General features: G+C 38.4%; 3 protein-coding genes across 9 annotated transcripts; all 3 read left to right on the top strand.

The window, feature by feature from the left end:
- The first annotated feature begins 1,290 nt into the window (after window positions 1-1,290).
- Window positions 1,291-3,809, top strand: LOC108080256 (protein THEM6). 4 transcript variants are annotated; one of them, XM_070288647.1, is made up of 4 exons: window positions 1,291-1,582; window positions 2,283-2,533; window positions 2,781-2,995; window positions 3,059-3,809. In XM_070288647.1, exons 2-4 carry the CDS (start codon window positions 2,374-2,376, stop codon window positions 3,461-3,463), a joined length of 780 nt encoding a protein of 259 aa, XP_070144748.1. In that variant the 5' UTR covers window positions 1,291-1,582; window positions 2,283-2,373; the 3' UTR covers window positions 3,464-3,809. The 4 variants fall into 4 exon arrangements, with proteins under 4 accessions (XP_070144748.1, XP_017030404.1, XP_070144747.1 ...); XM_017174915.3 differs by having other exon boundaries at window positions 1,291-1,670; XM_070288646.1 differs by having other exon boundaries at window positions 1,291-1,670; window positions 2,254-2,533.
- Window positions 3,810-5,344: 1,535 nt separating this feature from the next.
- On the top strand, window positions 5,345-6,549 carry LOC108080250 (protein THEM6). Its single transcript, XM_017174909.3, has 2 exons — window positions 5,345-5,527; window positions 5,708-6,549. Exon 2 carries the CDS (start codon window positions 5,750-5,752, stop codon window positions 6,329-6,331), a length of 582 nt encoding a protein of 193 aa, XP_017030398.1. The 5' UTR covers window positions 5,345-5,527; window positions 5,708-5,749; the 3' UTR covers window positions 6,332-6,549.
- Window positions 6,550-8,493: 1,944 nt separating this feature from the next.
- Window positions 8,494-14,871, top strand: Tsp5D (Tetraspanin 5D). Of its 4 annotated transcripts, none has more exons than XM_017175139.3 (7): window positions 8,494-8,550; window positions 8,792-8,996; window positions 11,754-11,824; window positions 13,085-13,276; window positions 13,334-13,528; window positions 13,583-13,743; window positions 13,806-14,871. In XM_017175139.3, exons 2-7 carry the CDS (start codon window positions 8,981-8,983, stop codon window positions 14,044-14,046), a joined length of 876 nt encoding a protein of 291 aa, XP_017030628.1. In that variant the 5' UTR covers window positions 8,494-8,550; window positions 8,792-8,980; the 3' UTR covers window positions 14,047-14,871. The 4 variants fall into 4 exon arrangements, with proteins under 4 accessions (XP_017030628.1, XP_017030626.1, XP_041631027.1 ...); XM_017175137.3 differs by having other exon boundaries at window positions 8,500-8,550; window positions 8,694-8,996; XM_041775093.2 differs by having other exon boundaries at window positions 8,500-8,996.
- Window positions 14,872-14,884: the final 13 nt, after the last annotated feature.

Genomic DNA, 14,884 nt, shown 5'->3' with positions numbered 1-14,884 from the left:
TATTCCCCATTGCCAGCGGTCCAAAGGCCACCTTAGTTATACCGGAGATGTGGGTGTGTGATGATACCGACGGATCCGGTGGATATTGCCCGCGACGACACGATGGCTTCCAATTGCAAAGCCCACAGATGCGATAGGTGCGAATTCTTGGCATCCGCTTGGCTGGGCACCGAGTACACGTACACACTCCAAACTGCCCCGAACCGATCCAAGTTTATTTGCCTTTTTTCGGTCCGAGTAAGCGGAAATATCTCGAGCTGGGATTTGGAGGAGACCAGCGACGGAGGAGAGCTCTGACTCAAGGAACACAGTCCCAAGAACTTTGCCTTATTTGCCAGAGACGTTCCATTTTTAAGCTGGCAAGTTCAAAAATCAGTTTATTAAGTGATAAACTTTGTTACAAGCAAAGTGTACTTTTGGATATTTTAAGAAAGAAAATTAAAAATAATATAAATTTAAATTTAAAATAAAAGGAAGCAAATCAAATTCTTAAAAATATTACAACTCTGTCAAAAATGCATTAATTTTAATTCGGAAAGTGGTTTTATGTTAGTTTTTATTAGGTTAACAAATCTGCATACTTAATGAAACATTAAAAAAAATTAAAAATGTTATCAATTTTTGAGAATTTTAATGATGTAACCCCTTATAAAATGTTGAAAAAATTTGAAAAATATATTTTTCTGCCAGACCTGGCTAAATCGACTCGGCTGTTGAAGCTGATCAAGAATATATATGATTTATAGGGTCGGAAATGCCTCCTTCACTGCTTTGCAAGCTTCTAAATGAAATTATAATACCCTCCGAGGTATAAAAAGGTTTTTTTTTTTAGAAAATCTTGCATAAATTTAAAATTTTTCTTAACTAAAGTTCATAAAACTTAATTATTTCTGTGCTAGAAATATTTACTATTTTAAAAACATGTTTACTAATTAGTTGCCAGCATACCAAGCAACAACTGTTATTAACAATTATAAAAGCTGCAATTAGGGGTCGAATTTGGAATACCCTTTTTGGAATTACTAGGGGTTTCAAGTTTATTAGGAAGTAGTATTAAAATAAAACCAAAATCAACATAAAAATATTTAAAAACTCAGGGACTTGCTCTAAATATTAATTTTAAAATGTAGATTTCAAAATGTAAATTTTACAGGTAAAACATAGCAGGTTATCTAAATAAATATTTAAATTTTACAGGGAATCTGTGTAAAGGTATCTCAATGGTTTTTCCGGAACAGTGCGGAATCTGTCCCGGGAATGGCCCCACCGGGTCCGGCAACAGGTTCAACCCTTAGCCAGCGAAGCTTTCCGCTTTTGGCCAAAAGCTGCGAGGACGTCAGCTGAGAGCACACACTCACACACACACACACGTTTGGACTCGACTTGAGTGCGCCGGCGTCGATGGGGGGCGGTGGGTGGCGCTGGCGGGGTGGAGGCTAAAGGCGCAAGCAGAGGCGCCGGCAGAGGCTGCGCACGAAGGTGGCAACGGAGACGGAGACGGAGACGTCGGCGGCTGGGCTGGCTAGTGGATTTGGATTTGGCCAAAAAAGCGATTCAGTCTCAGTGCGCTGTTGTCGCTGCGGTAGGCGCGTCGCTTGCATTTTTATAGTTTTTCTTTTTCATTTTCATTTTCATTTCTTCTTTTTTTTTTAATATATTTTCTTTCGTGGGTAACGTTATATATTTTTTTCTGGTGTTTGTAATTTAATAATGTCTTGAGTGTGCGTGTGTGTGTGTGCGCGTGCCAGTGGTTTTTCCTGTTATTGGAAAACCGTCGAAAATATAATTCAAGCGAGTGGCAAAAGCCGCCTGACGCCTAAATGTCCGAGTGTCCCAAAGTCCCAATGTCCTGGCCATGAATCGAGCCATTGGAATCAACAAATTAGGGGTTGTCCTGGGCCCAACAGTGATAGTGTATGTGTGTGTGTGTGTGTGAGCAAAACAAGGAGCATTTCCTTGAATTGCTTTCTTTATTTGTTTTGTAATTTTAAAAGGCAATAAAATATAATAAAATATTTTAAAAAAATTTTAAATCCAAGTAAAAGGATTTAAGAATTTGGTTAAGAGCCTTAAAGGGAAGGTCCTGGCTCCTGATGACCCAATTTTTCCTCAGCATCTTGACTTAGCCGGGACCAGAACCCAGGCCTTAACCCTTGAGACCACAACCCTGGTCGACCTCAACCCCTGACTCATGCCCGGCACTTGCCTGGCTTCCCGCTTCCGCGTTTTTCCAATTAGCTGGCAATCAACTAGCAATTTGATTGCCATCTCTCCAATTGCAGTGCCTCCTGCTCCAAGCTTCCACCGCCACCGCCACCGCCGACGCCGCCCTTTGCCCGCCTCCCACCACCACCTCTAGCCTTAGCCAGCAGCATGGAGGAGCTGTTGTACCTGGCTCTTGGCCTCCTCCTGGCCATCGTTGTGCTCTATGGCCTGCTGGAGCTGCACTACTTCCTGCGCATGTGCCTCTGCGTGGTGCTGGCGCGTTTCATCAAGCGGCGATGTCACATCCTGGATGCCACCACAGTCAATGGTGGGTATTAAGCTATGGAAGAGAGTCCTTTAGGAAGGATACTTTGGCTTTGAATATCAACTAAAGACTTGGAATTATTTAAGGATTCAAATTTCATCTCAAATCTTTTTTAGAATCTGCTTAAAACTTCCTTAAACTGATATTTGTTTTATTTTTTAGTTAAAAAGTAAAACAAATTGAATTGTAAATAAGCAAAAAATTTATAAAATAAACTCCTCTCTTGAATCCTCACCCGGCTGCTAACCAGGACTGTGCCTCACCAACGACGTGGACACGTTGCTGTATCACATGAACAATGCCCGGTACTTTCGTGAGATGGACTTTGCCCGGGTGGACTTTTATGAGCGGACCAACCTGTATCGCACCATCACAGGAATGGGCGGCTCTGTGTTCCAGGGGGCGGCCACCATACGCTACCGACGCTTCATTCGACCCTTTCATAGGTTCAAGATTGTGTCGCGGGTTAGTAGTTTCTATAGCCACATAAAAATATATATTTATATGTTTCCAATCTGTAATTTTCAGATCATCTACTGGGACGACCAGTCGCTGTTCATGGAGCATCGGTTTGTGCGTCCCTCGGATAGATTTGTGCACTGCATTGCCATTTGCCGGCAGCGTGTGATCGATGTGTCCATGGAGGCGGTGATGGCGGAGCTACTGCCACGCACTTCCTCCAATGGATTCCGGGCCACGGCTACAACGCCAGTGGTGCCGCTGACTTCGGGCACCAGGGATCAGGGTGGCATCAGCAATCCAGCGTTGGACACTTCGCTGGCGGAGAATGGACATGGCACGCCTACGGCGGCGACGGTTGGAGCAGCTGCGTCGGCGCACTGTGCCAAGCTGAAGCCATCGCTGCCGCCGGAGCTGGGCAAGTGGATCGAGTACAATGACATGTCTAGCAAGAATTTGCGCAGTGGCTGCTGACTGGGACAACCGGAAACGGAAATGGTACCCAATATATATTTTTTTTTTTGTGTGTCGTGTCTGTGCGTGTGCCTGCGCCCCTGTGTATGTATGTGTGTAAGTGTGCTAATGTGTGCTAATGTTATTAGTGTGTAAATTGTAAGCTATTTAAGTGTCTGGAAACAAAAGCCCGCCCTCCTTTGGCCTTAACTACTATTTGTATAATTACCCAGAGAGATGATCGACCAGTCACGCCCCCCTGATACTCCCCCTTGGTAGTCCACAGTGTGTAAGTTTACGATGTACAATGAGTGTTTTAGTAAAAAAAGAAACGAAAAGAACGAAACATAAAGTATAAAACATGGAAAATAAACAAAGGTTTTCTTTGGGTTTGGGCGCCTGAAAGTATGCCAGGGAAAAAGGGGAAATTAATGTGGCCAAAGGTTAGAAAAGAAAGCAGTGCAAGCTAGATACATTGAACTCATTTAACAGAAACTGCTTAGTTTTTATATTAAATTGTATTTCTTTATAAAAAAAACTAGTAAATATTAATAATAGGATGATAACATAGCCGTTATTTACTGATTACATTGTTAATAACACCTTTAAAGCATACATATATTCCCCCACACTTTTGTTAAATCAAAACCTTTAATTATATATGGTATATTGTATTTCCCCCTTTCGGCATCTTGAACTTTCAGCACTTTGTCTATTCGGTTAATTGGCAGCTGGAAAACATTGCGATGATCACAGTTCGATGGCTTCGACCGCTGTTTACCGATTGCAGTCACCTATGTATCATTTTCTGAGCTTACCTGCGAATTTGCTAATTACTCTCAAACAGAGAGATTCCCTTCGATCGCCTACACAAGCGGCGATTAGCTTAACAAAAATTAAATCCGGTGATCACTGATCAGAGAGGCTTACTAAATGAGGGGAGTAGGGCCCTTTGTCAGTGTTGACAGCAATCAGTAGCTGGATTGAGTGCCTTAATTATATAGGAACATTTATTGTGATTAGTTATTGGATAAATAAAAGTTGAAGTTTAAAATAAATAAGTAAAGTAAGGTAGTTGCCTAAGGTGACTAAAATATTAATATATATATATGAAACCTTAGGCTAAACAAATTATTTTGGATATTTCAGAAAGAAAAATTCATCACAATTATCGATAGAGGCGCTGCACTTTGATAAACTTTATTATTTTTTAATTTTTTTATTCTTTAAATTGATTTTAGCTTATATTTTAAAATGATAATTTTTCTTTCGAGAAGTAAAAACCTAAAAAATCATAACTCCCTCAATAATGCATTAATTTTAATTCGGAAAGCGGCGTAATGTTATTTTTTATTAGCTTAACAAGTCTGCATACTTAATTTAACATCTAAAAAAAATTAAAATTTTACCAATTTCTAAAAATTTTAATGATGTAACCCCTTATAAAATGTTGAAAAAAATTAAAAAAATTTTTTTCCGTCAAACATGACTAGATAAACTCGGCTGTTGATGCTGATCAAGAATATATATGATTTATAGGGTCGGAAATGCCTCCTTCATAGCTTTGCAAGCTTCTAACTGTTGCCTAAAATCCTGACTAAAATATATAGTGTAAACTATAAATATAAATAAATAAATAATAATAATAATACAAACTTAAAACCTCAAATTAATTTTGCAACTTTAATCTAACTTATAATAAAAAACCAAGATGGTTAAATAAATAAATAATAATAATAATATATTCATCCAATTCTTTGTAGATTTATTTAAACTTCACCGAAATAACGATTTTAATCGAACCCCAAATCAGTTTTAGTCTTTAACATTCACCTTTTTTCCGTACCAATTTTAGTTAATTTTGTAAACAATTGTTGGCTACACTGCCCTGTGCGTTGTGTTGTTGGTCAACTTTCGAGTGATTGTTTGCTTTCTTCTGCTTTTGCCGCTGTCTCGCAGCCAGTCTTCAGTCTTCTTTCTTCAGCTCTGTGGAACGGTTGTGTGTCGCTCTCGTATCACTCACCGCCCTACCGCTTCGCTCTCCGTTTCTCTCAGTGTGTGTAAGCGACCGTCCCGCAAGGCAAAGTGAGTACTTTTCCAGGGGTCATTGGATACGATTGACTTGCGGACTTTGCCGATTCGCCGGCAAAGGGAATATTCCGTTTCCGATTCCGTTTCAATCAGAAGATGAGCTAAGCTAACTTTCCCCTGGGTTTTACTGTAGAGTATAACTTTCGCTCTTTTCCCCCGCTCCAAACTCCACAGAAATCTCCAAGTCAGACCCAGAAGAAACCCCAAAGAGCGACCATGTCTTGGCTGGTGGTGTTGCTGATCCTCTATGTGATCTGGGATGTCAACTACTTCATACGCTGCGTGTTCACCGTGTTTGCCGGCCGTTTGTTCCAGAGCAAACGCAAGGTGACGGACACCACCTCAATCTATGGTCTGTGCACCTCCCAGGATGTGGACATCTTCATCCGGCACATGAACAATGCTCGCTATGTCCGTGAACTGGACTTTGCCCGCTTCCATTTCTATGCTTTGACCGGTCTCTACGAAAAGATCCGTGCCCGCAGGGGTGGTGCTGTCCAGGGTGCCAGCAGTGTTAGGTATCGCCGGACCATACCCATCTTCCATCCGTACAAGATCACCACCAAGCTGGTGTGGTGGGACGAGAAGGCCATCTATTTGGAGCAGCAGTTCATCACGCTGGCCGATGGCTTTGTGCGGGCAGTGGCCATGTCCAAGCAGAATATCACCAATTGTGATGTCTTGGAGGTGCTCAAGTCGTATCCGGAGACGGCCAAGCGGCCGGAGAAGCCCGAGGAGCTGAAGCTGTGGCTGGATGCCATTGAGGTGTCCAGCCAGAAGTTGCGCAAGGACAAGTAGGGATTCTAACACTCAGCTTATAAGCTCTTGCCTCATTTTATTTGTGCTTATTTTTTTTTAATAATTATAATAGTCTGATTTAAACACTATAAATATAGAAAGAAAATAGGGAAAAATATGATCTTTATTTCCTTAATTCTAAATTTTGTAAACATAATTTTTATATGGAATTTGGTCCAAGTTTTGGCAATAAAAACCTTTGCTTGACGAAAATGAAAGTTAACAAATATGATTTATATATATGTATATATATTTTTTTGAATATCAGGTAAGTTTGAAACATATAACCATGTTTTTTATAAAGTTTTTAAATATAAAATTTCAGCAATCCCTCTTCAGTTTCTTTTCTCAACTTTCATTTATGCTAAGTTCGATATCACGCAACGCCAAGTCAGTGTCGATAACTCCGTTGATTTGTTTATGTTTCGTTTTTTGTATATTATTAGTTTTCTTTCATTTTCTGGCTTCGTTGCTGTCTCTTCGAATTTTCGGGTTACTCAACACCATAACGAAGCTGGTTGCACCATCAGCGGTTTGACGGTCAAGAGATAAGTAAAAAAAAAAAATATTAAAAAAATACAACGTTTTGCGAATTTCACACAGAAAATAAACATAAATAATTTAAAGAGTTTGGAAAAATGACAGTTGGGATTCCCACAGAAAACATAAATCATAAAAGGCAATTTTGGCTTAGCTAATTTTAATAAATTTGAATATTTAAGCAATGCATAAGGGAAACAAATAATTAATAAATATAAGAAATGAGCTAATTAAAATAAAGGGTATTTTGTTTATAAAATATATTAAAATAAAGTATTTAAAAATTTTAATAAAATATATAAACCTTAAAATATGCAGTTGTAGTACATTTTTAAAGGGTTATATATATTGTTTAAATAATAAAAGACCATAAATGTGAAAAAAAGTTAATACAATGCCCTTAAAAACCAAATTTCTTTATAATTAATAATTAATTAATAGTATTTTTTAAAGTTATATCAATAATTTTTATATATTTAAAAAAAATAGTTATCTAAAAGAGGAAAAAACCTAACAAAAAGAATGTTAATTTTGTTTCTAAAAGAAAATTTTTAAATAACATTTTTTCTTTTTTTAATAACTTTTATTAAACTTTTATTAATTATTTTTATATACTGTATCTTCTTATCCTTTTTAACTTCCCTCGCCTGCTTACGTCCCAGAAGTTCGTTGACCTTTTACGGCATTACGTTATGGCAAAATGCAAGTAGTGCAAGCAGTGCCAACTGATATGATTTTACGTTAATCATTTACTTACTGTCATTTGTTATTTCTTTCTCTTAGTTTAATTTTCTTTTTCTTTGCTTCTTTTTTGAGATCCGCTATTAATTGTTATTATTACATTGTAATGTGTGACGTCACAGCTGTTGCAGCTGCTGCAACAGGGCGTATGAGTGATTCGCTGACCACTTCCACTTCCCGTCGTAATTTTCGCCTGACAAACAAAGCAAAATAGAGAAAAAAAAGAAAGAAAAAAAAAGGAATAAAAGGCAGATCCATCTGCACAGCTTGTGCTGGATTATTTATTTGTTGTTTTTTCTTTTAGCTTTTTGTTTAGTGCTTTGGAGTAGGCTCTCTTTCCAGTCGCGTTCCATTCGAAATGTGGATCAAAACGTGACACTGAAATCTAAACATAAATCTCATTCATAAAGTATGCAGACAACGCGCTCGCCTCCGTTCTCTGTCGCTCTCTCTCTCTGTTCCTCTACAGATCGTGGAAGCTCTTTCTCTTTTTCACTCGGAGCATTACAACTGTCACCAGGGGAAGACACTGAACAAAACGCTTTATTGAACCGATCGTTTTAGGCTTATTACATTATTTTTCTTTAAGCAGATTGCAGGACATTAGAAAAAACGAACCAGGTCCGGAGGGATTTCATATCTCAATGTTTCACAGCTTATAAAGCATTTTTTATTATTATTTATATATATTTCTTTAAGTGCATTGACCCCCCCTCGCCACCTAGCCTCCCTTTTCCCTCCCCCTGTACTGCATGCAACCGAAGTCACTTCGGCTATTTGCCATTCGTGCGGCAGTTCGGCTGCTGCGCTGCGACGCGTCGCGCTTCTTGACTATTTTTAACCAAAGTCGCGCAGAATTGTCAGTTTATTTTGAACAACCGCGGCGAGCGCATAGAACACGCAAATCGAAAAGAAACCCAAAACCAAAACCCCTTAAAGTAATCCCAAAAAAAAGAATACCAAGATCCAAGAATCAAGAAGAAGTGCAACGAAGATTTACAAAACGAATTTAAATTAAAAAAAATATATAATAATTTAAAAAGAACAGTGTTTTGTTTTTGTTTTTTTCTGTGTTAAATAGTGCGAAAAGAAACGGTTAGAAGCAAGACAAACCGAAACCGATAACGATAAAACACGACAATACATGTCCTGTTTTGAATTGAAATATCCCATATACAGCCTTCCTATATAGAAGCCAGATGCAGTGCTGACGACAATAACAACGAACTTTTGCAGTTTATTGACAGCAACAACCACAAAAAAAAAAACAACAAAAAACAGAAAAACCAGATTGAAAGCCAAGCCAAGCGGAGGACAACAACAAAAGCAGCAACTTGAAGTAATTTGCAACTGAAAAGAAATGCGGCAATGGGGCACAAACAAAGTAAACACATAGATTGGCCGATCAGGCCCCAAAAGCAACAACAACTAAGCAGCAACAATAGCAACAAAAAGAAAAAGAGAAAACTTTTCGTGGACGACACTTTGAAAGACCAACAAAACATACAGAGGCAAGCAGCAGCAGCAACATAAAGTCAAGGGGGGAGGTCTCCAATGGTCAGATGGTGAAAATCTTTTCTTTAATGCTGCTGATCTTGTTGTCCATGTTGCTGTTGTTGTTTGTTACTGGTTTGTATTTGTTGTAGTTGTTGCTACTGGCAAATGTTGTCGACTTTTGGCGGATCTTCCAAGTGCAACACACGCGGCTTGGCCCCAAGTTGAGCTTATCTAACTCGTTGAAAACTGCTTGAAATATTTGGAAAATTGGAGGGAAACTTGATATTATGATATTTTGAAATATAGTTCATCTACACTTAAGGTGTTAAATATAATTATTTTAGCAGTTTTCTTGGTTACAAACAATTTTTAAGACATGTTCTCAATCTCTTTTTTTTATATTAAAAATGTAAACCAAGTGAAATCGTGGCTTAGAAATTTTAATAACTAAACTTTGACTCACTAAACTACAAATTGCAATGACTTACTTGAAGTATTTACTACTTTTTATATTAAAAATTCTAGAATTATATACATTCTTACAAATTTCTTTACTTTTTAGCTAACAAATCTCAATATTTTTGCAAAGAAAACTATTAAAGATATTACTTTCTATATATATTTAGTTTTTATTTTGTTTTTATTAAGTTTTTTATTTTATTTTGGGGAAATGGCGGCAATTTGAGTGGCATTTCGCTGGCATAAATCACTCTAGCCCACATCCGCAGCATCTCAGGTCCAGGCTCCTCGAATTATGATAAATGTGCAGCCAAGTGTAAGGGGCGGACGGTGGGGTAAATCGCAAATTTTCAGCGTCAAATGCCATTAAGCCAGTGCGCGTTATTGAGTTAAATTGGAAAATAAGCGAGCCAGCGACAGTTGCTCTCGTTTGTTCTGTGTGTTGTTGTTGTGCCTTTTGCAATTGTTCGTTCGCACTTGGAGACGACGACAACGGGATTGGGAATGGGAAATGGAAATGGAAAAAATGGAACTAAAACCGCGGCGATCCGAACTGGACAGCCCTGGGCCAAGCCCATTAGCCTACCGCCTACCGTCCCCCCCTTCTCGTTGCTTATTATTTGCACTATTTCATTATTATGTTTGATGCGGACGATCATCGTCGTGATGATAGTTATTCCAATTATAGTTTAGTGCTCGACCCTCGGCCAGGCGTGTTCCCATTCCCAAATCCCAGTCAGAGTCAGAAGGGGTTACGTGGATCGTAGGAGGAGGATCGAGATTAGCTAGCACGCATGCGTCTGGCGCGTGCTCCTCTTTCTCTCTCTTTGGAAGATTTCAAGTTCAAAACCATTAGGTTAGCGGGTTCGTAGAGAGTTTCGCCTCAAGGATGGTATTTATGTACTTTAGAAAACAGTGTGTCCTAAGATTAACTGCTTGGCAAGACTTATATTTGAGATAGTCTGGGGAAATTTGGGAAATATTTGAAAAATAGAAACACAAAACTTGGAAATATAAATGTTTAAGTGTTCAACAAGCTGCCTTTGTAAAGAGGCTTGCTTGTTTTTTAAATATTTGTATATTATATTTACATTTATTAATCTTATATTAAGCTCTAGCAAGCAGTTTCTCACCAAAGCAGTAATATCCTGCAAGCAGGTTCAAAGAAAAAGTACCTACCTAGCATCAGTTTATTTCAAAACATTCGAAATCTTCATTTTTGAAGACGGGGAGAAGCTCTTCGCCATTATTCATTCAACTGCCGATTCACACGCAATCTTCTTTTATTTTTTGTGCTTTTTTTTCTTTGTGGCCAATGAACACGAATATTCCCAGATCCATGGAGCTCGATTGCAGCACAACATGTGATCATTTGCATGAGGCTAAAAAGTGATTCTTCTGCGGCGGCTTCTTTCCCATGAAAGTTGAGAGGAATGGAGATTTTTGGCAATGTTTCAATGTTCCAGATAAAGTCTTGAATAAGGTTTAGAGATTAAAGGGAATTTATGCTTAAAATTGCTTGGTTTTTCAATTTTTAAAAAAGAGAAATATAATGTTTACTTTATTGTAAAAATTTATTAAAAATTTCCCGCTTTGAGCTTGGTGTTTGTTCTTAATTTAAAGCAACAGATGATAACATATACACTTGCTTCTGTGACCCTGGACATTGGTCTGTTGTTTGTCGTTAATTTTTGTGTTATTATTATTATTTTTTTTTTTTTTGTTGCCTTAGTTATTGTTTTCATTCAATCATATAAAATATTTGCATAAACGGCGGCCCCGTTTGTCTGTGAATGTGCAACAGCTGCAATTGCTTAAACACACACCCCCGCTGGCAAACACACACACACACGAACACCCGCACACACGCTACTCCAGTTACAAAGGAAATGCCAATGGAAATGCCATCAACAAAATAGCTAAAAAAAACAACAAAAACAACAAACAAATAAAAAACCAAAATAATCTAAGCAAGAATCAACAAATATTCGGTTTTGTTTAAATTTATGAATTTCAGTGTTATTTATATGGATTATTGGGGTCATCTCACACACTTGGTGTGTGCCTCTACTTAATGCATAGAAAACATTTCCAATGATTTATGCTTTTGTTGTGCGTGTGTAGGATATAGAGGAAGAGGGTTTCAAGCCAGAAGAATTCCCGTCTAAAGTTGATTTTCTTTCAGATCCTGCCATGGGCAATGCCGGCTATACATGCATTCGCCGCACCTTCTGCTGGCTCAACATTATTCTGTGGGTAAGTAAGGGTTTTTTAAATATAAAAAAAATAGTTGAGAGATTTAAAAAACATGTAGAACCTTTATAAAATTATTTTTATAAATATTTAAATTAATTTTAAATATAATAAATTTATTCTTGAGGACAATACCTAACATTTAAGCTTGATTAAATTGCTTTAAGGGATCTATAAAATATATTTAGTATTAAAATTATATATAAAGAGTGTTCTCAGCTCTGAAAATCAATTGAACAATTTATTTAATTTATTTTAGAACATTTTATTATTTTTAATATGTGTAATATAATAATTATAATAATGTTATAATATTATAATATTTATTAATAATATTTAAAATATTATAATATTATTTTTTTTAATAGTTAAACTACAAAAAATAAAACCATTTCCCCCAGTGCCTGCCCATTGAGAACGGATATGCAGCAACACTAACAGAGCATAAACATATAGAATCGGAATCGGAATCAGAGTCAGACTCGAAAAGGTGGAAGCCACAGCAAATCAGAGCCCAGAACTTTGTCGACATTGCTGTCTGCAGCGGAAGTGTCTTTGTAATCGTCGTCGCCCAGCTGCATTGTCTGAGCGCCTGTCATTGTCTTTTCAGTTTCCCAGTTTGCCAGTTTCCCAGCTTTTCAGCTTCAACTTCAGCTGCAGCTGCAGCTCCAGCAACAGCTTCAGTTTCAGTTTCAATTTCTGTTTTGGGTTGCGACTTTGACATTCATCCGTTTCCCCCTGGAAACTACCAATGACAGCAGCAGCCTTTGTGGCTGTTGCTTTGTATCGATAAAGCTAGCATTCAGCTGTCAATCGGTCTTAAAGGATCTAAACAGATCAGTTTAGATCCTGAGATCCTTTAAGTTGAAAGGCAATTAATCAAGGTCTTGCGGTGGACTTTAAAGAAGGTTAACGAAGGTTAAAGGATGTCTAAAGAAGGTCTCAAGCAGGGCTTTGAGCTGTGACACAAATAGAATGTTAAGCTTGTCTTGAAAATTCTTTAAAAAATATAAATAAGCCAAGTTACTTTGTTTAAACACAAGATAGTTATAGTTTTAAGAACCCTCTGAGATCTGGTGAATTCCATTAATTCTACTTCCAAATCTTAATAGTCTTAAATTGTTGTTTAAGTCTGATTTAAGATGCTCATTCCAGTTGGCAATTAGTTCTAGTCACAGTTCTCTGTTTTTCTCTCTCATTTCAACCTTTCTAATTCCAAATTCCTGTTTTGTTTTTTTCCCTGAATTTTCATTTCCCTTGCAGCTGTGTAGCTGCGCTTTTCTGGGCGCCGGACTCTGGCTGCGACTGAGCTACGAGGGCTATGCCACTCTTCTGCCTCAGCATGCCGCCTTGAGTGCAGACACCATCTTCATGGGAATTGGCGGAACAGGGTTTGTGGTTAGCTTCTTTGGATGCTGCGGGGCCTGGGCGCAGTCAAGGTGTCTTCTGGTGCTGGTAAGTGGACCAAGGTGAAGGGTAAACTGGATACCTTACCTCTCCTTCTATCCCAAGTACTTTATGCTGATTGTAATGCTGTTCATGAGCGAGTTCCTGGTGGGCTCCATAGCCTTTCTCTTCCGCGGCGGCCTGGGACGTACTTTGGCCAATGAGCTGCGCTTTGGCATCGAGCGTCACTATAATGTCAGCGATCGGGGCTCCCTGGTGGCCCCATCGGTGTCCGCCATTTGGGACAGTGTTCAGCAATCGGTGAGTTATACTTTTTTTATTTGTAGCCAAAATACTATAACCTTTCTACCCCAGTTTGAGTGCTGTGGCGTGTCCTCATACGAGGACTGGTATGACATTCAGACGTGGCCGGGAAAGCGCTGGGTGCCCGAGTCCTGCTGCAGGACTCTTTACGATCAGCGTCAGGTTTTGACTGAGGGTTCTGGCGATGGTTTGCTGCGCGCCGACTGCGGCAGGTAAGTGTAGTAGTCACCTCAAGGGTAATAGATCTATATATTAAACCCACCATTTTTTTTAGATCCGAAAACCCCTCTTTGTGGTGGGACAAGGGCTGTGCCCACTCGCTGCAAAGTTGGTTCACCGGCCAGCTGAATGTGGTGGGGGCCGTGGGTCTGGGCATTGCCTTTGTCCAGCTCTTTGGACTGATCACCTCCATGCTGCTCTTCTGCACGGTAAAGCACAAGCGGGCCTCGGACACCTACAAGTCGTACTCGCCCTCGATTGATCCCCAGACCCGTACCAGCAGTTGGGAGGACTGAACGCGCCTGTAGTGGAGGATGTTCAAGAAAAAATAACAACAAATCTCTCTCCCTATCTCTAATTATATTTTTTTCTTTGTTAACTCCGTTTAGTTTCTAATTCAATCAATGCGAAATGTGCCAAAAATTAATTTTTAAAGAAAAGTGTACGCGTATTATTATTATTTTATTTTTTTTTTATAATCTGTAGGCAAAAACATAACGAAAAAGAAAAATTCAATGCGAACAGGTCAACTTACACTGAAAGACAGTGAGAAGAGGACATTATGCTCAGTGTAAACGCCGCATAATGCTTTCCGTTAATGTTATTCAGTGTGCAGAGGGCATTTTTGTTCTCAAAAAATATGTATTTAGTTAGCGGTGTATCCATATTGTGATGTGCTCTCTAGTAGTATAGTGTCCAGTCCAAGGCCTCAGTGTAGGTTACTGTGCTTTTCATAATTATCAGGCTGCAGTTCACAAAAAATAACTATATCGAAAACGCACTGTACCAGAAATACACAAGGCCCAAGGCTTAATTATGCTCGTAACCCTTTAACTAAATCAATATATCAGCTATATATAACACGTACATATACATTATACAAATTATATTTATGTTACTTTATGGAACTTTGTAGTATTCGAAATAGCAGAAACCACAACTGCCCAAAGGAGCAAGGAGGAAAACGACAAACAAATAAATAAAAATAACCCAGCAGATGAAGAGGGAAGAATGGATATATAGTTAAAGCAAATATTACTATTATTATTATTACTATGATTATTTTATTTATACAAAACATATTTATATATCGAAAATACATTCCTACACACAACATGTTTGCGTTAAGTTATA

This window comes from Drosophila kikkawai, chromosome X (assembly GCF_030179895.1).
Source record: "Drosophila kikkawai strain 14028-0561.14 chromosome X, DkikHiC1v2, whole genome shotgun sequence".
In the NCBI taxonomy this organism is placed as follows: domain Eukaryota; kingdom Metazoa; phylum Arthropoda; class Insecta; order Diptera; family Drosophilidae; genus Drosophila; species Drosophila kikkawai.
This window is presented reverse-complemented; position numbering and strand designations above follow the sequence as displayed.

Coding starts and splice junctions, on each gene's coding strand:
- LOC108080250 (XM_017174909.3), top strand. CDS start 5,750: ATGTCTTGGCTGGTGGTGTTGCTGATCCTCTATGTGATCTGGGATGTC.
- LOC108080256 (XM_070288645.1), top strand. CDS start 1,856: ATGAATCGAGCCATTGGAATCAACAAATTAGGGGTTGTCCTGGGCCCA. Junction 2,534..2,780: donor GGATGCCACCACAGTCAATG/GTGGGTATTAAG, acceptor GCTGCTAACCAG/GACTGTGCCTCACCAACGAC. Junction 2,996..3,058: donor GGTTCAAGATTGTGTCGCGG/GTTAGTAGTTTC, acceptor TGTAATTTTCAG/ATCATCTACTGGGACGACCA.
- Tsp5D (XM_017175139.3), top strand. Junction 11,825..13,084: donor GGCTCAACATTATTCTGTGG/GTAAGTAAGGGT, acceptor TTTCCCTTGCAG/CTGTGTAGCTGCGCTTTTCT. Junction 13,277..13,333: donor CAAGGTGTCTTCTGGTGCTG/GTAAGTGGACCA, acceptor TTCTATCCCAAG/TACTTTATGCTGATTGTAAT.